Here is a 22,008-nt window from a genome sequence, read left to right as displayed (position 1 = left end):
TGGGCTAACAGGTTAGAAGACCTCTGACACCACACTCCCGTCTTATACCGTGGTTGTGCGAGGGCTGCACAACCACATCAGGTGAGCAGATTCTTTTTCTCCTCCTCACCTCTATCTCCCAGACCCTTCACATGCGCTCCCTTGTTTAATTTTTATCTGAACCCGAGCACTCATCAGACAACACACTGTTCGGCATTCACGGTCTTGGCGACAGATGACCCTGTCTGTGCGCCTAATTTTAGAGTCCCCTACCACCAACATCTGTCTGGGCTTTGCTGCACTCCTATTTCCCTCCTTCCTACAGCAGTCGTTTTCCTGGTTGCTAGGAGCCACATTCTGCTGTAGTGATCCTAGTCCTGGCCCTTCATTCCTAATATCAGCCAAATAGGCATATTTACTATGTTGTGCCAGAACAGGATTAGGCTCCCTGACACTTTTCCCCCTGCCTCTTCTTCTAACCGTTACCCAGCTACCTACCTCTGGGTCCTGACCTTCCCCATCACCACCCTCCTCCATAGCAGTGGCCCCAGCCAGAGAAAGCTCAGTGAGCTCTAAACTCCTCTCCAGGTTTGCAATGCTCCTGAGTGTTGCAAGCTGCATATTTAGATCAGTTACCTTGGCTTCCAAATATGTAACATGCTTGCACGGAGTGCAGACATATTCACCCTCGAACGGCTGTTCAAGGCATGCATACATTTGACAAGACACACACCTGGAAGCATTGTCCATGGAGCCCCTATTACATGGGGATAAACCGTACAGATAAAACTAGAAAAACAAAGAAAAAAACAATGTGAAACTTATAAGGATAACTTCAAACTATGCTCTTGTGTCAAACTATGACATTGTGCTTAACTATGCACTTACCTGCACCTCTGCGCTTCACTGGACCCCCGCAAGCTCAGTGACCCTCTCTTCCTCGCTGGGATATGTAGTTCTACAAGAACTAACAGTAGTTTCCAGAAGATTGGGACCCTTTATACTATATGGATGGCTATGTGGGGGTCATTATTGTATTTGGTGAACTATATACAAGGGGGTACATAGATTCAAGGGGAGACAAAGATACAAGCAGGGGATGGGAACGTTTTGTGCTGAGGGAAAAAGGCTCTTTCCCTCAGTACCCAGCTTTCCCATGCTCTGCTATACATCTTCTCTCAGCACCCAGCTTTCCCATGCTCTGATATGGGAAAGTTGGGTGCTGAGGAAAAGATGTATAGCAGAGCATGGGGAAGGTGGGTGCCGAGGACAAGATGGATAGCAGAACATAGGAAAGCTGGGTGCTGATAAAGGGATTTCAGATCATGGGAAACCTGGATGCTGAGGGTAAGAGCCAAGTGTCAGCGTCTTTATCCCATACCCCAAATGTCGGTGTGGTTGGAGAGTGGAGGGGCCCAGGTCTGAACTTTGCACCGGGGCCCATCAAACTCTAGTTACGCCACTGATCCCAGGCATACCATTAGGGAACTGCCACAGATTTCTTTGCCCTCCAGGGGCTACTCTGTCCAAACGGCCAGACCGATCATCTAGCTGTCCCTCCTTAAATCAGGTGGTAGTGGCTACCAGCGGCCTTCCTAAGCTTAAGGGGCACTTTGCGCGATGCCGAGCACGATAGTCCCCGCCCCCGTCGCAGCAGCGATATCTTGTGATAGCAGCCGTAGCGAACATTATCGCTACGGCAACTTCACATGGACTCACCTGCCTTGCGACGTCGATCTGGCCGGCGACTTGCCTCCTTATTAAGGGGCGGGTCGTGCGGCGTCATAGCGACGTCACACGGCAGGCGGCCAATAGAAGCGGAGATGAGCGGGACGTAAACATCCCGCCCACCTCTGTCCTTCCGCATAGCCGGCGTGAGCTGCAGGACGCAGGTAGGAGATGTTCCTCGCTCCTGCGGCTTCATACACAGCGATGTGTGCTGCTGCAGGAACGAGGAACAACATCGTACCTGTCGCAGTCGCGTAATTATGGAATTCCCAGACACTATACCGATGATACGATTACGACGATTTTGCGCTCGTTAATCGTATCATCTAGGATTTACACACTACAATGTCGAGTGCGACGCCGGAAGGTATCCTGGTCTGCTTCCCATCTATCAATACTGGCATGGGTCCATACCAGGACCTATATTTATATATGCATGGGCATCATGAAAGTATACCCACAAATCCATTATACATCCCGATGTATTTTAACAATATCAACTATTCTACCCAATCTCACAGAGGTGATCAAATATATAACTCTAAAACGGGCTTTACATGCTGCAACATCGCTAGCATCGGCTAGCGATGTAGAGCGCGATAGCACCCGCCCCTGTCGTACATGCGATATTGTGTGATCGCTGCCGTAGCGAACATTATCGCTACAGCAGCATCGCACGCACATACCTGCTCTGTGACGTCGCTCTGGCCGGCGAACCGCCTCCTTTCTAAGGGAGCGGTTCGTGCGGCGTCACACGGCAGCCGTCCAATAGAAGTGGAGGGGCGGAGATGAGCGGGACGTAACCTCCTTCCTTCCGCATTGCCGGTGGAGGCAGGTAAGGAGATGTTCGTCGCTCCTGCGGTGTCACACGCAACGATGTGTGCTGCAGCAGAAACGAGGAACAACATCGCTAATAAGGAGAAAACGATTTTTTTGTTTCAGGTCGACCTCTCCGTGGCAAACGATTTTGACCACTTTTTCAATCATTTAAGGTCGCTCATAAGTGTCACACACTGCGATCTCGTTAATGAAGCTGGATGTGGGTCACAAACACCATCACCCCGACGATAATTCATTAACGATATTGTAGCGTGTAAAGCCCGCTTAAATGTAAAAATAAGGAAACAATATCCCTTATTGTTCTAAACCCATCTCATAACGTTTAAGTACTCAAAGCCCTCTATTTACATTATCAGAACCCCAGGCTCCTTATAATGAACACAAATTCAGAATCCCCTTACAAGGTTCAAACCAGACTTTTTAATCTAGAAAACAACCATAAGTTAACTTTTCGTTTAGACCACTGGGTTTAACAGATCCCATTCGATATATCCATTCAGTCTCCCGCTGAAGAATTTTCCTGTCCCAGATTCCTTTCCTTTTACCCTGTGTTACCACCTCTAGGACACAGAAATATAAAAGAGTGTCATTTCCCCCATGTTGCTCATTTACATGTTGAGCTATCAGGGTGTCCCTCTTGTGCCATATGTCCCCTAAATGTTCCCCAACTCGACATCGAAATTCATGTCAGGCCTTACCCACATAGTTTAGGAGACATACACACATAGCCATATATAATACCCCTTCAGTTGAGCAATTGGCAAAGTCTCTTGAAAAATACTTTTTTCCTGTAGAGGCACTCACAAAGGATTTAGACTGGTTCACCTGTAGATCCCCACGGGGCAGGTGCATTTAACCTACTTGTTGCCGGGCCATCGACTGTCGCTGTCACGGGCGGCCTAGCCCGGCTCCGTTGCCCCGAGGTGTACAGAAGATGGCTGGGGAAGGATGATGGGGGTAGTGCGGAGGTATTTGTCATGACGCCACCTGTGGCATGCGGTCAGGGAATGGGCCGCCGCTGCTGTCACTGTCCTCCGATGCAGATGGTAGTAGCATCCAGGGCTGGTATCGCTCTCCACAGGTAGAGCGGGCCCTGGGGAGGATGATGAGGGGAATAGTAATGGCGGCGGGGAGCAGCAGTATGGGTAATAAAAAGTCTATAGCTGCGGTTCCAGGTTGTTTACTCACTTTTGTACGATGCCGCTCACCCACGTAATAATGGTCACTTGCTTTGATGGGCTCTGTCGAACCCCAATCCCTTTAGAGATCAGTCCGGTTTGGTGTTGGGTGGGTTTCTCCTTGTAACGCCTGCCTGTGGATCCCCTGGTTTTAAGCTACGAGGGGACCCTGGGTTTCATGAGATGTACTCTTGTCCCTATCTGCAGGGGCTGCGGTTCCGATGTGGGGCCCGACTTGAAGCGAGACCACGGATCCTATATGGCGCTGTCTGTTGGGCGCTGTGTGGTCAGGGAAGCTTGAAACTTTACCCGTCCAGGCAGATTATGGAAAACCAACGTGAAGTATGATCTTCCCTATGGTCCTGTTGCCCTGTGTGGCGTCGGTTCCGAGGGGAGCAAGTTCACTCTCCCCACGGCAACCGTGTAAAGTTTCTCCTCCTTCCCACCGGAGCACTTGTGAGGCAAGTCTGCTCCGTTGCTCTCCTGCTGGAGAACTCTCTAATTGTTGTATTGGCTCCTGACTCCCCCTACTGGCTGTACCTCCCCCCTCCTAGGTCCTAAGCTAGTGGGACTGGGGCCCCTGTTTAGGGCATCCTGTAAATGCCTCTGTCGGCGACCCCTTTATTACCCGACCCTAGCCCAGTCACCAGTGGGAACAGGGAAACCTTGTGTGTATTTGAGTGTGTAATGTGGTGAAATCAGGACTGACCTCTTCAGGATCCGGGTTTAGCATTACACCCAAATTTGGGTGCAATACTCTGTGGCGACTGAAGCCGCAGTGACGCCACACACCCATTTACAGTACATACACTTTCCACACCTGAAGGTACCACAGATCTTTCGATCCTACCAAGTGCCCCCAGGTGTGGGTATAGTGTAATGGCTGTGTACCAAACTGTCACAAATTGACCGTCCTTTCCTAAAAGTGACGTTAGTATAGTCTGTAATAATTCCAGCTATGCTCTCATCTGTCTTCTATATACCCCAATATGTCTTCAGGATTTTATAGATTTGGTCCGTCTGATTGTTCTATGTTCCAATAATTCTAATTTCCTCCTCCCCTTCTTTCTTAGATCTAGGGGTAAGCAAACTCTCTCGCTCCGCATTCAAGGCATTAGAGAAGGCCGCATCAAGTGTTTCCTCTGGATATCCCCTTTCTCTAAAGTTGTTTCTTAGCCTAATTGCCTTTGTTCTAAATAGGTGAATATCCGAGCAATTCCTTCTTGCCCTCAAATATTGTTCTTCGTTAGGATTACTGTGGTGCCTATTGGCTATACCCAATAATTATTTTTCTGACCGCTGAGCTTCATTTTAGGGGCTTGTAGGCTCATTAATAGGGACAGCCTCCGTGGAGCGGGGGCGCCGAATAACATCAGGGTGTCCTCCGCTGATAGGTAGGTGTGACTACTAGGGCAAGTATAGGGTAATTTAGAAGGCCAACCATGTCTATATTAATTTGATATAAATGGCATTTCTTGATGTGGGTGTTTTTGTTTTTTGGATGTTTTTATTGTGAACCAATAAATTTATATCTTTTTAATAATCTTGGTTCTTATATTTATGGATTTTATATTGCTAAACCCTAACGCAAATGTATTTTACCATGATTTGTCAATTACATAACCAGTTAAAAAAATATTATAGTGTAATACTTAATTTTACGATTACTGGTTTTCAAGTTGTACACGTTGTCCATTATGTATATATATATATATATATATATATATATATATATATATATATATATATATATATATATATATATATATATATATATTTCATTGCAGCCATTTGGTTAATTCAAAAAAAGTTCATTTTTTTTCCTCATTAATGTACATTCTGCACCCCATCTTGACAGAAAAAAACAGAAATTTAGAAATTGTTGGAAATTTATTAAACAAGAAAAACTGAAATATTACTTAGACAAAAGAATTCGGACCCTTTGCTCAGACACTCACAGCGCATATCAGACCAAATGAGAATCATGAGGTCAAAGGAGCTGACAAAAGAGCTCAGAGACAGAATTTTGGCAAGGCACAGATCTGGCCAAGGTTACAAAATAATTACTGCAGCATTCAAGGTTCCTAAAAGCACAGTGGCCTCCATAATCCTTAAATGGAATAAGTTTGGGACCACCAGAACTGAGCAATCATGGGAGAAGAGCCTTAGTGAGAGAGGTAAAGATGAACCCCAAGATCATTGTGGCTGATCTCCAGAGATGCAGTAGGGAGATGAGCGAAAGTTCCACAAAGTCAACTATCATTGCAGCCCTCCACCAGTCGGACCTTTATCTTTATGTTCAGACATTATTGTGTATACATTGTAACAAAAATAAACCAGTCTGAATGTATCAATTAATTTTTTTTTTCTTTTTTGGCTAGATGGCGTCTGTTGGAATTACAGAATATGTTAAAGGAGACAATAGGAAATTTGAAATCTGGTACAATGCAAGGGAAGAAGTATACATTGTGCAGGTAATGCTATTTAATCTCATTTACATGGTTGGGTTGTCAGGTGTATATAAGGAGAAAAACTACAGGGTTAAAAAAATTGTTTTGACTGGTACAAATGTCATTTTAGTTTGGGTATTTGGTAACATGGCAAAGAAAGCTACATTCAAGACAGTGACAGTTTTGCCATTGTAGCTGTTTACCAAAACATATTGAAGGTACAGTTAAAGAGTCTCAGCTTTAATTTGAGCTTGATCACATATTAATTGGAGTAATGGTTTAGGAATTACAGCTCTTTAATATATAGTGACCTCTTTATCAAGGGACCAAAAGTAATTGGACAATTTTCTCAAAAGCTCTTTAATAGGCTTCATAGGCTAATTCCTTGTTAATCCATAATCAATTAAGCAGGAAAAAGGTCTGGAGCTGATTCCAATTGTGGCATTTGCATTTGGAAGCTGTTCCTGGGAACCCACAACATGCAATCAAAGGAGCTCTCAATGGAAGAGAAACAGACCATCATTAGGCTGAAAAATAAGAGCAGAAATGTTAGGAGTGGTGAAATCAACAGTTTGGTATATTCTACAAATAAAAGACTGCACTGGCGAGGTTGGAAACTCAAAAAGGACTGGATATCCACGGAAGACAACAGTAGTGGATGATCGGAGAATCCTTTCCATAGTGAAGAATCCTCTGTAAATCATGGCGGAGGCAGTCTGATGGCCGGGCATGCATGGCTTCCAATTGCACTGGGTCACTAGTGTTTATTGATGATGTAACTGCAGACAGAAGCAGATGGATGATTTCTGAAGTGTACAGGGCTATACTTTCTGCACATATTCAGCTAAATGCAGCAAGGTTGACTGGAAAGCGCTTTACTGTACAGATGGACAATGACCAAAACATACTGTGAAAGCAACTCAGGAGTTTAAGGCAAAGAAGTGAAATATTCTGCAAAGGCCAAGTCAATCACAGGATCTCAAAGACGAAATCCATTGTTTGGCGACAGTCATGGCTTCCAGACTTAAGGCAGTCATTGTCTGCAAAGAATTCTCTACAAAGTATTAAAAATTAATATTTTATTTATGGTAAAGTTGTCCACTTAGTTTTGAGCCCCTGAATGGAGGAGGATTTGTAAAAAAAAATGGTTGCAATTCCTAAATGTTTCACAGGATATCTTTTTTCAACTCCTTAATTTAAACCAGAAAATCCCCACTTCAATTGAATCTCAGTTGTTTCATTATATATATATATATATATATATACATATATATATATATATATATATATATATATATATATATATATATATATAAATATATATTGGCACACAGAGCCCAAAACATGAAAATTCAGTCACTGTCCACATATTTCTGGACCTAACTGTAGATGGCTGGTATTCTTTGTGCATGATAATGCATTTATTTTCTATATGACCACCTACTTAAGTTTTTGCCATTATATGCATTGCATATTGAAAGACAGATAATGTAGGTTTATTGACAAGTGAAGGACAAGGTGGAAGAGATAACTACCAAATGGGCATTATTATCTATGTGTATTGCCACATAAGTGCTTTACCTGCAATCACCCCACATTAATAGCTTGTAACCGAACAGGTTTATCCATTATATCTTGAATTACACATTGAGTCAGAAATGTCAATCCAGCAAAATCTGATTATATAGACACTTCTAGTAAAATGTCTTCCCTATATAACTATGAAAAATGTATTATGACATACCGCCTTGATAAGGACCAATACAATACTGGTTTTCATCAGGTAACTAAAGTGCGTAGACATGGATGTTTCCAGGATCAAAAGTTATCTCTTCTCCATACATTGACCTCCACCCTTTGTGTTCCAGAGTCCCATTTCTATCATTTCTGAGGATCACAGAGGTCTATTTAATAGGGTATATATAACTTACCGTATTTTTCGCTTTATAAGACGCACCTGATTATAAGACGCACCCCCAAATTTGGTGAATAGAGAATTTTTTAATAAATGGGGTCTGTCTTATAATGCCAGTGTCCGTCTAACAAATCATATAGGGTATATGTCACTCATAGCCCCCATTAAAAAAATTAGCCCTCTTAATCTGGATATGGCCACCTTATATTGAATATAGCCCCTTTGTGCTGGCACACGTCCCCCAGTGATGCCACATGGCCCCTATGGCTGGCACACGGCCCCTATGGCTGGCACACGGCCCATTTTTGCTGCACACGGCCCACTATTGCTGCACATGGCCCCCTGTGGCTGGCACACGGCCCATTATTGCTGCTTACAGCCCCCTGTGGCTGGCACAAGGCCCACTATTGCTGTACACGGCCCTCTGTGACTGGCACACGGCCCACTATCGCTGCACACGGCCCCCTGTGGCTGGCCCACGGCCCACTATTGCTGCACATGGCCCCCTGTGGCTGGCACACGGCCCACTATTGCTGCACACGGCCCCCTGTGGTTGGCACACATCACCCTGTGTTAGATATCGCCCCTAGGCTGCAGATTTTAGTAAAATAAAACACTCTTTCCTTACCTTCTCAGCGCTGTCCCTCCTCGTGTCTCCCTCCGTGCTTGTGAGCTCTGGCTTCCTCCACTTCCTGGTTCTCGGCGCCGGTCATGTGATCGGCACAGCAGAGTGATATCATCTCTGTGTGCCTGATCACAGACAGCAGCAGAGATACAGGGAGATCAGCGCTGGAGGAGGTGAGTAAAGAGTGTTTTATTTTACTATGTGCAGCAGCATGGGGGCAATATCTAACACAGGGGAGGCATGTGTCATCAAAGGCGAGCACAGGCACATATAATATGCGCCGCTCCCCCAGCCCATCACCGCGGTGGGGTTTCAGCACCATGGTGATGGACAGCGGCTGTGCATATTATATGAGCGGGAGCAGGAGATCAAAGGCTCCCTCCCGCAGCTTCACCAGCCCCCAGAACCGCTCCAGAGCGGACCCTGCAGTGTATGTATGTATATATATATATATATATATATATATATATATATATATATATATATATATATATATATATATATATATATATATATATATATATATAATATACACACACACACACCCGTATATTCGGATTATAAGACGCACCCCCTACTTTCCCCCAAAATTTGTGGGAACAAAAGTGCGTCTTATAAATCGACAAATACGGTACTAATAACTTTCAATTATAGGAATATCCCTTTAAGATACACAGTAAGAGCCTTATCCGGGGTTATATGATGTGCAAAATATATGGCTGTGATATAGTGTGCACTAAGCCTTAGTTATCTATTTTGATTATCTTTCAAGTTTGTGACAAACGAAACTTGGAACATACATTTAGAGTATGAAGATCTGATGTAACCAAGCTAAAGTACTAGCTTGATAATTATATTTTACAGGCACAAACGTCAGAAATAAAAGCCACCTGGGTAAATGAAATCCGAAAGGTATTGACTAGCCAGCTTCAGGCTTGTAGAGGTAAGCGGTTTTTGTATATTTTTAGTCTTTTTGCACATATGACTTCATATGATTTATTTGTCAGTGAATGTCAGTTATTGCCCATAATATCTTTATCTGTTTGATCTTTATCATTTTTTTTTCCTATATTCTTATCACTTTCTGGTTTTGCTTAAAATTCACATCTATTTGATACATTTAGGCCCAAATCATTAAACAGTTTTCTCCAGAATTCTGTTGTGAAACGGCTTGAAATGTGGCAATACGTTTGCCCAATTAGTAAATGTGAGTTTGTGACTTTTGATGTTTTTACCTGGGTCCTTGGCAGCTCTGCCTACTTTTTGAAAAATCCGTAGAGCATTCCCAGGAGAGAGCATGACCTATTGAAGCCGCCCTATTCACCACAATTTATAGCACAAAAGTGGCATAAATTATTAAACAAGTGTACTGTAGTTTGACACTGGAGTACATTTCTTGCAGTAGTATATGACAGCAGAAAAATGCACCTGTTAATGCTGGACTAAGATGCGCCAAATTATCTTCATCAAGACTGTTGTGCAGAATGCCAGTCTTGATATGTCCGGTCCTTATGTCTTACTCAGTTTGTTTTATATTGAATTAAAGATTTTGTTTGCCTTATAGCCATCAAAATATTAAAATGTCTCTTCTTTGGAAGTTTATTGCTCAAAAATAATAAGTTCTCTAAATTTGAAAAAAGGATCAATCATTGGTAGGGTTTGATCTCATGACTTAGTGATGATATTGATGAGTAACGTAGCCATGTCTCTATTAGAAAATAACTATCTTTTCATGGGACGCCACTGAAGATATGACACTTTGATACGTAGTCAGTGTACGGCTTACATAACCGTGTAAATTTGGTGTGCTCTTTGAACTAAAAAAAAATTCAGATTAGATGTAATACACCTCACGGTAGAATTGTAAGGTCAAATATTAATAATCTGTACTGTCATGATGATAATTAGTATTTCTTTATTACCTATTTCCAGAAGCCAGTCAACACAAATCAGTAGAGCACACCAATAGTTCTCCATTACCAACTCCATCTAATACCAGGTAAGTAAGTAACAATGACTACACTTAGTACCTCTCCCATTAGGAATACTGACATTTTCCAATCCATTTTTTAGTCCTTTGAGAAGTAAATCTGGAATGGTCAAAAAATTAGAAGAAAGGAAAACTGAGCCTTTAATAAGTCCCGACTCCTCTTTGATAACATTACCAAAGTACCTTGAGAAGAGTAAAGGTGAGTAAGGTGTATTGTGATAAACTAGATAAATTTTTATATATAATATATATATATATATATATATATATATATATATACATATATATATATATTATGAGATGAGCGTTTTTAGATGGAAGGTAGATGCAACTTTAGCACCTGATATAATATACTCCAATCTGGTGGCTGTGCTATGGTACTTTGTATCTGTTGTTCCCTCTACCGCTGCATGCACCTATGTGTATTCCACATGCTCTACTTCTCTTGTCTCCTGTGTCTCTCTCATTTCTAGATGGCACAGTATCTAGCCCTACCTCAGAGTCTTCTGCAGTTTCAAAAAAACGCTTCACTTTGCAGGGTTTTCCTAACCTCAAAACTCAGAAAGGTAATCTAAGGCCAGCTAGATGCTATGCACTAACCATGCTATCCTCTGCTCTCCTTAACATTTCTTTTCACTTAATGCACTAATATATCAGATAATTATGCAGTGAGGCCTCAAGGGACTCTGTCACCAGGCTTATGTCAGCATGCATCATAAAGTAGTGACAGACACACAGATTGTGGCGCTTGGTCATCTAGGAGTCATATTCATGAGCAGCAGGCTATCCCCATCCTCCTGCTCAGCAGCCATCACCTCATTGCTGTGCATAGGAAAAACTAATCATTCATAGCTGTGGTGGGCGGGGCTATCCTGTAGCTCATGAATACCAATGACTCTGTCTCCCTATTCTACACCTCTCAAGTATTACTTTACGTAACTACAACATTTTGACAAGTGACAGACTGCCATATTCACGGTGTTTGACACTACCTTATGCTGCCGTCGGATCGAGCAGAATAATTCTGGTGACTGATACCCTTTAAAGGTGTTCTCTGGCCATAAAAAAGTTTATCATTACCTTTAATTGGCAGTCACACTCCTTTTATCTAGGAAAGTAATCGCTATAGTATATGGCTGACGTGTTACGATAACAGAGGCCTGTCCTAGAATGTTAATAATACAGATGCTTATGAGCATGTGCAGCCGGAAGCTTCATGTGTAGAAAGATGTGCTCCAAGTGGATATACTGATCTAACATTGGAGATACCAGGAGGTAAGAAGAGGACGCGTACATTGATGTGCACCGTGAATGCTGAGCGGCTGCTGTGACCAGCAGAGAGCAGACATGTTATCTCCAGGTCACAGCAGCAGCTCTCTATTGCACATGCTCACACGCATCTGTCCTAATAACATTCTAGGACACATTTTGTCAGTGTAGCAGGGCAGCAGACATATAATGTACTATAATTATAGCTTATTTAGATCCGATTTTCTAATTAGGGGTATTTTGGAATTTTGTGTATAATGCTATTTTTATTTTTTTTATTCCTGGTGATCCATGTTAAGGGGTTAGCTCCATTGTGTTACTTACAGTGCCATCCCTTACTGGTGCCTGCAGTTTAGAACTGATGTTTCCTAAAAGGATGCTATACTGATAAACTTCTTGAAAAGAAACACTTTTACTAAAACATGAAGTTCAGGTATTTTACATAGCTGGACACCTACAGTTTACAATCTAATTAACACAGGTTTATAGGTTTTATGTGGCATTGCAGTTTAGTGCAATTTTTTTTTCAATTGAATTAAGTTACAATACCAGACCCAACCCATGCAGGGCGGCCACTAGGAGTTTCAGGGCCCCTGACTGGCATAATTTTCGGGCCCCATTGAGACTCCACCCCAGCTCCGCCTCCATCCCTGCCCCGCCTCCACACCTCACACATAAGCCTATAAATGAAGCGTGAAGGCGCCCTCCTTCTGTTGGGGCCCTGGGCTAGAGTCCTGTTTGTCCCCCGTTGGTGGCGGCCCTGACCCATGGGTTGGTGCGGTGCAGTTTCTGAAATAAGCAGCCATGTGTTCTATTCCTCTACAACCCCTACAATAGTTTTGAAATCCTGACATTATCTAAACAAACCGTTCTAATAAAGATACGCATAATAGAAAAATGACTGTCAGTGGTGGAGGCGGGGATTCACAGAGCAGGAGGTCTATATAATATAACATGAGACAACTAGTCCTCCAGTGATCATCTACTGCTGATAAAACACTAATTTTATTGAAACTACAATAAGCAGCCCAATAAGTGACCGATCACTGGAATCAGACTTTCAGCCCCTACATCATGCTGCTCTCATATTAAATAGGATTTAATGTTGCTGACAGATTACCTTTCATTTATAGTATATATTTTATACACAAAATCTCCATAAATGCTTTTGATAGGGCAAGCTCTTTAAGAAAAATGTTTCTTTACAGTGTTCTAATAAAATACTAATTTTCATAGCTTCTGTCTTGCTAATGTAACAGTCCTAGTTATTAAAAAAAAAAATCTCTGGTCCTGTTATGCATTTACTAATATGTTGTAGCCTTTGAGTTTTTTTGGATAGCCATGTAGCTATAATGAGCCTAAAGCTAATTAAATTGACAAAGTGTTTTTTAGACTTAGCACCCTAGAAGAATTTTGCTCACCCCTATGTCGTCCACCCTATATCATGCTTGTGTTTTTATTGCAATACTAGAATTGGGCTGCATTTCTCAAGCCTTCTGCAAGTATTTGCGGTATTTTATTTGAGGTCTGCTTATTGTGGAAGAAGGAAGAAATGAATGTACATTGATGCGATGTTCATATGCGTCTGTAAACCTTTACCTAAGTGGGTTAATGTTAAACAGAAATGGACTGTTTTCAGATGTTTCTAAAATCAGGAAGGTTTTTAAAACTAAGGATTTTTTTGTTAGCAAATCTATTATATATATAAAAAAAACTGATCCGCATTCTGCTATTTCATGACTACAAAAAAAAATGTGGACTATTAGGTGCTTCTGAATTAAAATTTGGAACTATTCATTTTAAAAATATCATTAGATTTAGATTGTCACCAAATGGATTTAAAAAATTCCATCTAAAGTCCATATTTGTGAGGCTGATCATCCAATGTGTTCAAAAGAGAATCTGTCGGACTTCTTTGCATTACTAATTCTTCATTCAGAATGTACGTACATCTGGAGCCCTCATAGTCACAGATAACTGGCAATCTTTTTTGGGAGATGGTTAAGATCTCGGTCTCCCATTCCATATCAGACAGAAGTTTCTTTGTTTTTTATGAGTATGGGGTGTATGCATTAGTGTGCGGGAAAAATAAGCAAAGAAGAATCTAAACAACAAGCTAAAATAACTGTAAATTTACATCTAAAAACTGCATCCCAAAGAACTCAAAGGTGTGAACTTTACTCATGTATCATCCTATCCTCTCCGAATCTTCAACACCTGTGTTTCTATGTTTTTCCTGTTCATCCTTCTGCAGCTTCTCCTACCAGCCCCGACAAAAAAACTAAACGCCATGAAGTAAAGAGTGACCCAACTCCATTTGGTTTAAGAGGTAGAGTGACTCATTGTTTCATCTATCAGGTTGTTATTCCATCGTGCACCAAGTATCATGTCCCGTTCATCAGCTATTACTTCTACCACTCACTAACTGATCATTAGAAATGTGGTTGTATATCAGTATTCTTTGTTATTGCATTCAGCTATTTAAAAATTATCTTCTATTGAAGCAGGATCCATATTGTCTCAGGCTGCAAAAAAGACTTAGGATCCGGAACATAACAATTACCAACGATTTATGTAAAATAGTGGTTTTAGGAATAAGAAACTTATAACAAGCTCTTTCACAGATACTACTTCAGTTCTTACTTTGACGAAGTCCAAGTGGCTTAGTACATCTCACCTGACCTCAGCAGACATGCGTCGGAGAGGTATAAGGAGGACACTTGGTCTTGATTGCAGTGGATATGTGCCTTTCTTCGTGTGACTTATTTATACACTAGTGGTATTAGTAGTTGATCGCCAGGGATCTAATTTAGGGAAGCATTCGTTAAATAAAATTCAATAGCAGGACCTATAGCTGGTGCTGTTGTGTAAAGACAATACAAATACGAATGTCCAGAGGATGAAATAAACCAATCTGTCATAGTCTAATTATATGATCATATAAAACTTGACTTTTATTAAAACTATTCATTATTGTGCTATATAAAAGCTAAAATTAGCATCACACTCTGCTGACCTTCCCACTGTCATCATGGGTGACTTCAACATACCCACTGACACCCGCTAGTCGGCAGCCTCCAAACTCTTGTCCCTCGCTTCATCCTTTGGTCTAACTCAGTGGTCCACCTCTGCCACCCACAAAGATGGACACACACTAGAACTTATCTTCATCCATCGATGCTCTCTATCTGACCTCACAACCTCCCCTCTCCCCCTATCTGACCACCATCTACTTACCTTTTCAGCCTTGTCCTCCTCACCTGCACCCCCTGTCCAACACCTAGCACACGCCCGCAGAAACCTTGCACATATCAACATGCACACCCTCTCTGACTCTATGCGTCCACTGTCCTCCATATCTTCACTCCATGACACTGAAGGTGCCAACACCACTCTCACATCAGCTGTTGATTCAGTCGTCCCTGCCGTGCATGGCAGAGTGAGATGAATTAATAGGCAACCCTGGCACAACAGCATCACTAAAAAACGTCGGCAAGTGTCTAGGGCTGCTGAGCGGCGCTGAAAAAAAACCACATTCCCAGGAAGATTTTACCACATCCTATTGTCTCTCTTCCATCTCATCTTCCTATATACCATTTGATTCTCCCTAATAAAAATGGTTCTGGTTGCAAGAATAAAACACATTGGCTTTATATAAACATTAGAAGTGTGATGCTAATTTTAACTATCATGTAGCACATTAATGAATAAAATCAAGATTTATATGATGAAATAGTTTTATTTAAACAGTGCATATCACCTATATAATGTAGTACTACAATATTGTATTCAAAAAGTTTTTAAGTGATGTCTAAATGGAAGTGATACGTTTTCCTAATTGCATGTACTTTCTGAGTGCAGTGGATTTGCGTGTGGATTTACAACAAGAGCATGTACATATGAATAATAGATGATACAAGCACTGGAAAGTACTTCAATGAGTCATGTTTCCATTCTGTGCATGTAAAGCACCATTCTAGCGTTTTGGGGTTTTTTTCACCTCAGGAGTGGTGCTTTAAATGTAGGTCTCCTGCCCCCTGTCTTATACTCACTTGCTGCTGTCTTCATCTGTTTCCAGTGTTGCTCCTGTCGGTCTCCAGCGATTTGTGACCTGCCAGTAGCCCTAGTGTTTCATGGGGCTTGCCAGAGCTCACAAATCAATGCAGCTCTATGAGAGCCTTGTTCTGGCTCTCAGAGTTGTATTGAACGCTTGTGATGTAACTTCTGATTTCTTGCCAGTCAGAAGTAATGGGCACAAGATGAAAAATGATGAAGCTGCCAGAGGGTGAGTATAAGGCAGGGAGCGGGGAACTTACAATTAAAGCGCCACGTCATTGCTGAAAAAAAAACCCACAATGGAGTGGTCCCTTAAAGGAGATGCAGTGTTTTGCCACTCACTAGTAAATACCATACCAACCTATACTACTATAGTGGCAACATTTCATGTATATTATCATTAAATGACCAGAAAGCACATTTAAATCACTTTGGAAGAATTTTGTTAGCAAAGTAGATATATATATAATTTTTTTCACTATTAGGTTGGAATAGGACATCTCAATCACTAGACGTTTCAGAAGAAAACAATGATGGATGGTCTAGTGGAGAAGATCCAATTAATTCTTCAGATGCTGAGGATGAAGCCACAGAAACAGCAGATAAAAAACTGGTAAACACTGTAAAAGACCAAGCTCTTGTTCATTTTACTATCCCTTTCCTATCTACCGCAAGTCATGTAAATTAAGAGGATATTGGTACAGCCCATTGAGATACTGTAGGGATGAGCTGCTATGTATTGTCTTTTAGAAGTTATTAGTGAGCTTTATATAAAGGCAGCAGATCATGGGATCACTGCTAAACAAAACCCATTTAATAAAAAAAATATACAGCAGGTTAAAGAAGTATTGAACACGTCACCAATTTTCTAAGTAAATATATTTCTAAAGGTGCTATTGACATGAACTTCTCACCAGATGTTGATAACAACCCATCCACTCCACACAGGTAAATAAATCAATCCATAGATGTCCATGAATTTAGTGATGTGTAAAAATGAGAAATTACATCGGGAAAAAGTATTGAACACTTAAAGAATGAGAGATGCAAAAAGCCATGGAAAGTCATGACACCAGCTAAAATCTATTAGTAATTAGAAAGCAATCCTGCCACTTAGTGAAAAATAATATCAGCTGGTTCAACTGATGGTCTAAAAAGGTGTCTCATTACCAATGTGTCACACAAGAAACATCTCCTGAGGGGTAAAACTAGTGAGCTGCCCCAAGAACTTTGCAACCTTATTGTTGCAAAACATATTGATTTCATTGGTTAGAGAAGAATCCTGAAGTGAAAAGAACATTATTTTACCATAAACCAGACATGATCAGGTGCTCCCTACAAGATTTCAGACAAAGGAGTGGAAAGAATTATCAGAAGAGTTGCCAAGAACCAATGACCACCTACAGAAAGACCAGAAATAGGCAGGTACAATTGTTTCAAAGAAAACAAGAAATTAGACACTCATCCTCAATGGCCTGTATGCATGCTTACCACGCAAGACTCCATTGCTGAACCAAGAGCATGTTCAAGTGCCTCTAAAGTTGGTCAACAATAGATAATCCTGTGAAATACTGGGAGAAAATAGTCTGGTCAGATGAGACCAAAATGTAACTCTTTGGGTGCCATAAAATACACGATGTTGGAGGCCAAAGGACACTTCATATCATCCCAAAAACTATACCAACAGTGAAGTTTTGAGGTTGGAACATCATGGTGTGGGGCTATTTTTCAGCATACAGCACTGGCAAACTTAATATTATTAACCCCTTCACGACCATGGACGGATCTTTCCATCATGGTGCCCTGGGCCTTAACGACTAAGGACGGATATTTCCGTCATGGCGTAATCGCAGCATCGGAGCCTCCGGTAACTGCGAAAAGTTAGCATAAACCACAGATTCGGGGAGGAGGGGACCTGTACCTGACCTCAGGAGGGGTGGTGCCTCCTCCCCGGACCTACGGAGGCTGTGATTGGCTGATGAACGCCGCTCAACCAATCACAGCCACTGTAATGTTCCAGCCATTTAAAATGACTGAAACATTGAAATCCAGCCCTGACCAGTGCAGCTGTAGCACTGGCCATTGGCTAGAGCTGGGTGACCTCACTGGATCACCCTCCCCAAGTTCCAGCAGCTCTGATTGGAGAGATCGGCCTTGTGACCGATCTCTCCAATCACTATGGACCTGTTGCCGGTGACCGCCCCCGTCACCGTCACTTGTCGTCCCTGCAGCACGCCAGCACAGTGAGTGTATACAGTGCAATGGCAGGGCGACAAGCTCCGGTCCCATGCTGTTATGTAACCGGAGCATGGGACCCGGAAGTTGCCGCGCCGCCATTGCACTGTATGAAACCGGCGAAAAGCCTCCCGATCCGCCGCCGCTGCCCTCCGCAATCTGCCACCTGTCTCCCCGATCTGCTGCCCGCACCCCCACCCCTCGTATCTGCTGCCCGCACCCTCAGCCCCACACCTCCCAATCCGCCGCTGCCCTCCGCGATCTGCCACCTGTCTCCGCGATCTGCTGCCCGCACCCCCACCCCTCGTGATCTGCTGCCCGCACCCCCACACCTCCCGATCCGCCGCTGTCCTCCGCGATCTGCCACCTGTCTCCCCGATCTGCTGCCCGCACCCCTACCCCTCGTGATCTGCTACCCGCACCCCCACACCTCCTGATCCGCCGCTGCCCTCCGCGATCTGCCACCTGTCTCCCCGATCTGCTGCCCGCACCCTCACCCCTCGTGATCTGCTGCCCGCACCCCCACCCCTCCCGATCCGCCGCTGCCCTCCTCCGTCTGCCAGTGTCACCGCTCTCCTCGATCTGCTGCCCGGCCCCTCCCCCTCGTGATCGGCTGCCCGCCCCCTCTCCTCCGTTATGCGCTGCGCGCCCCCTCTCCTCCGTTATGCGCTGCGCGCCCCCTCTCCTCCGTTATGCGCTGCGCACCACTCCCCCTCGTGATCGGCTGGCGCCCCCTCCCCTCCGTGATGTGCTGCCCACTCCCCCCCACCTCTCACCCCCATGATCGGCTACTCGCCCCCTCCCCTGTCACCCCCGTGATGTGTGCTCCCTCCCCTGTCACCCCCGTGATGTGTGCTCCCTCCCCTGTCACCCCCGTGATGTGTGCTCCCTCCCCTGTCACCCCTGTGATGTGTGCTCCCTCCCCTGTCACCCCCGTGATGTGTGCTCCCTCCCCTGTCACCCCCGTGATGTGTGCTCCCTCCCCTGTCACCCCCGTGATGTGTGCTCCCTCCCCTGTCACCCCCGTGATGTGTGCTCCCTCCCCTGTCACCCCCGTGATGTGTGCTCCCTCCCCTATCACCCCCGTGATGTGTGCTCCCTCCCCTGTCACCCCCGTGATGTGTGCTCCCTCCCTTGTCACCCCCGTGATCTGTGCTCCCTCCCTTGTCACCCCCGTGATCTGTGCTCCCTCCCCTGTCACCCCCGTGATCTGTGCTCCCTCCCATCACCCCCGTGATCTGTGCTCCCTCACCTGTCACCCCCGTGATCTGTGCGCCCTCACCTGTCACCCCCGTGATCTGTGCGCCCTCACCTGTCACCCCCGTGATCTGTGCTCCCTAACCTGTCACCCCCGTGATCTGCTGTCCGCTCTCCCGCCACCTCTCACCCCCGTGATTTGTGCTCCCTCACCTCTCACCCACGTGATCTGTGCTCTGCTCACCTGTCTCCCCCGTGATCTGCGCTTTGCTCCCTCTCCCACCTCTCACCCTCCCCGATCTGCTGCCTCCTTCATCTCCTGTGATCCTGCTGCCTAGATCCATCCTGTAAGGTAACTATCCCCAATCTCACCTCCCACTCCCCATCCCCCCTTCACCCCATCCTCTGCCCCTCCTGCATCCACTGCGCCCTCTCCCATCCGCCCCCACCCTATCCCAGCCGCCTCCACCCTATCCCAGCCGCCTCCGTCTCACAATCACAGATGCTCCCTTTATATGCCGCTGCCCCCCCATCTACCGCTGTTCTGATCCATCCTGTAAGTATTGTTCGTGGCTCTTTTCTAACTATCCCCAATCACATCTCCCACTCCCTCTCCCCCCCTCCTCCCCCACCTGCTTGCCACCAAGTGCTGATCAGCTACGTGATTGGCTGATCAGGTACGTAATTGTTGCTCTAGTTTTTGTTTTTTTTTGTGCACCCCAAATTAAAAAAAAACAAAAACTTGAACAATTAGGTACCTGATCAGCAATCGTCCTGCAGTCGTACTCGACTTTGGACAGGACTTTTTTCCATCCCACCTAGTCCCCCCCCCTTTTTTTTTAGAACATTCGTGCGTGTGCCCTGTTTTTTTTTTTCTATGCCATGGGGGGTCTAGTTTCCAAAATGGGGTCACATGTGGGGGAGCTCCACTGTTTCGGCACCTGAGGGGGTCTCCAAACACAACATGGAATACGCTAATTATCCCAGACAATTTTGCGTTTGAAAAGTCAAATGACGCTCCTTGCATACCGAGCCCTGCTGTGCGCCCAAACATTTGATTTCCACCACATATGAGGTATCTGTGTACTCAGGAGAAATTGCACCATACATTTTATGGTGCAATTTTTCCTGATACCCTTGTGAAAAAAAAGCTACCTGGTTGAAGTAACAATTTTGTGATAAAAACAATTTTTTTTATTTTCACGGCTCAACTCTATTAACTTTTGTGAAGCCCCCAGATGATCAAAGTGCTCAATAAACATCTAGATAAATTCCATGAGGGGTCTATTTTCCAAAATGGGGTCACATGTGGGGGAGCTCCACTGTTTCGGCACCTTAGGGGCTCTCCAAACGCAACATGGTGCGGCTAACGATTCCAGCTAATTTTCTGTTCAAAAAGTCAAATGACGCTCCTTCCCTTCCGAGTCCTGCGGTGCGCCCAAACAGTGGTTTTTCGCCACATATGAGGTATCTGCGTGCTCAAAAGAAATTGCCCAACACATTTTGGGGGTTCATTTAATCCTGCTACCCTTGTGAAATGCAATATTTGTGGCTAAATTAACATTTTTGTTGCAAAAAGTAAAATGTTCATTTTTTCCTTCCACATTGCTTTAGTTACTATGAAGCACCAGAAGGGTTAATAACCTTCTTGAATGTGGTTTTGAGTAGCCTGAGGGGTGCAGTTTTTGGAATGGTGTCACTTTTGGGTGTTTTGTGTCATGTAGATCTTTCAAAATCACTTCAAATGTGATGTGGTCCCTAAAAAAAGTGGCTTTGTAAATTTTGTTGTAAAAATTAGAAATTGCTCATAAACTTTGAACCCCTATAACTTCCTTAATTTTTTTTTTTTTCCCAAAATTGTTCTGAGGTAAAGTAGACATGTGGGAAATGTTATTTATTAATTATTTTGTGTTATATGTCTCGTTGGTTTTAGAGCATAAAAATTCAAAGTTTGAAAATTACAAAATTTTCAAAATTTTCGCGAAATTTCTGTTTTTTTCACAAAGAAACACAAAAAATATCGGCCTAAATTTACCACTAACATGAAGCCCAATATGTCACGAAAAAACAATCTCAGAATCGCCAGGATCCGTTGAAGCGTTCCAGAGTTATAACCTCATAAAGTGACACTGGTCAAAATTGCAAAAAATGGCCTGGTCTTTAGGGTCAAAATAGGCTTGGGGCTGAAGGGGTTAAAGGAAGTATGAATGGACAAATGTACTGAGATATTCTTGATAAAAATCTGCTGCCATCAACCAGGATGATGAAGATGAAACAAGAGTGAAAATTATAGCAAGATAATGATCAAAAAACACACATCCAAGAAAACGCTCAATTGGTTTCAGAGCAAGACAATAGAGTTGCTAGAATGGTCCAGCAAATCACCTGACCTGAATCCAAAAGAACATTTTTGGAAGGAACTAAAACTGAGAGTTTATAGAACAAGACCACAGAACTTTCAGGATTTTAAGAGTGTTTGTGTGGAAAAATGGGCCAAAATCACACCTGACCAATGCATCAGAATAGTTTCTCCATACAGGAGGTGT

General features: G+C 43.6%; 1 protein-coding gene across 7 annotated transcripts in view; it reads left to right on the top strand.

Moving 5' to 3' along the window:
* Window positions 1–22,008, top strand: part of MCF2L (MCF.2 cell line derived transforming sequence like) — a 305,257-nt gene that overhangs the window by 269,344 nt on the left and 13,905 nt on the right. For 5 of the 7 annotated variants that reach the window (XM_075336647.1, XM_075336653.1, XM_075336650.1 and 2 more), the window contains 7 exons: window positions 6,107–6,199; window positions 9,580–9,658; window positions 10,648–10,714; window positions 10,789–10,904; window positions 11,179–11,271; window positions 14,229–14,303; window positions 16,516–16,643. In XM_075336647.1, the coding sequence (XP_075192762.1) occupies window positions 6,107–6,199; window positions 9,580–9,658; window positions 10,648–10,714; window positions 10,789–10,904; window positions 11,179–11,271; window positions 14,229–14,303; window positions 16,516–16,643 (651 nt within the window). The remainder of the gene's footprint in view (window positions 1–6,106; window positions 6,200–9,579; window positions 9,659–10,647; window positions 10,715–10,788; window positions 10,905–11,178; window positions 11,272–14,228; window positions 14,304–16,515; window positions 16,644–22,008) is intronic. The other 2 variants (XM_075336649.1, XM_075336651.1) reach the window with 2 other exon arrangements.

Source organism: Anomaloglossus baeobatrachus, chromosome 2, assembly GCF_048569485.1.
Source record: "Anomaloglossus baeobatrachus isolate aAnoBae1 chromosome 2, aAnoBae1.hap1, whole genome shotgun sequence".
Taxonomy (NCBI): Eukaryota; Metazoa; Chordata; class Amphibia; order Anura; family Aromobatidae; genus Anomaloglossus; species Anomaloglossus baeobatrachus.
The sequence above is the reverse complement of the archived record's forward strand: the minus strand, read 5'-3'. Positions and strand labels throughout refer to the sequence as shown.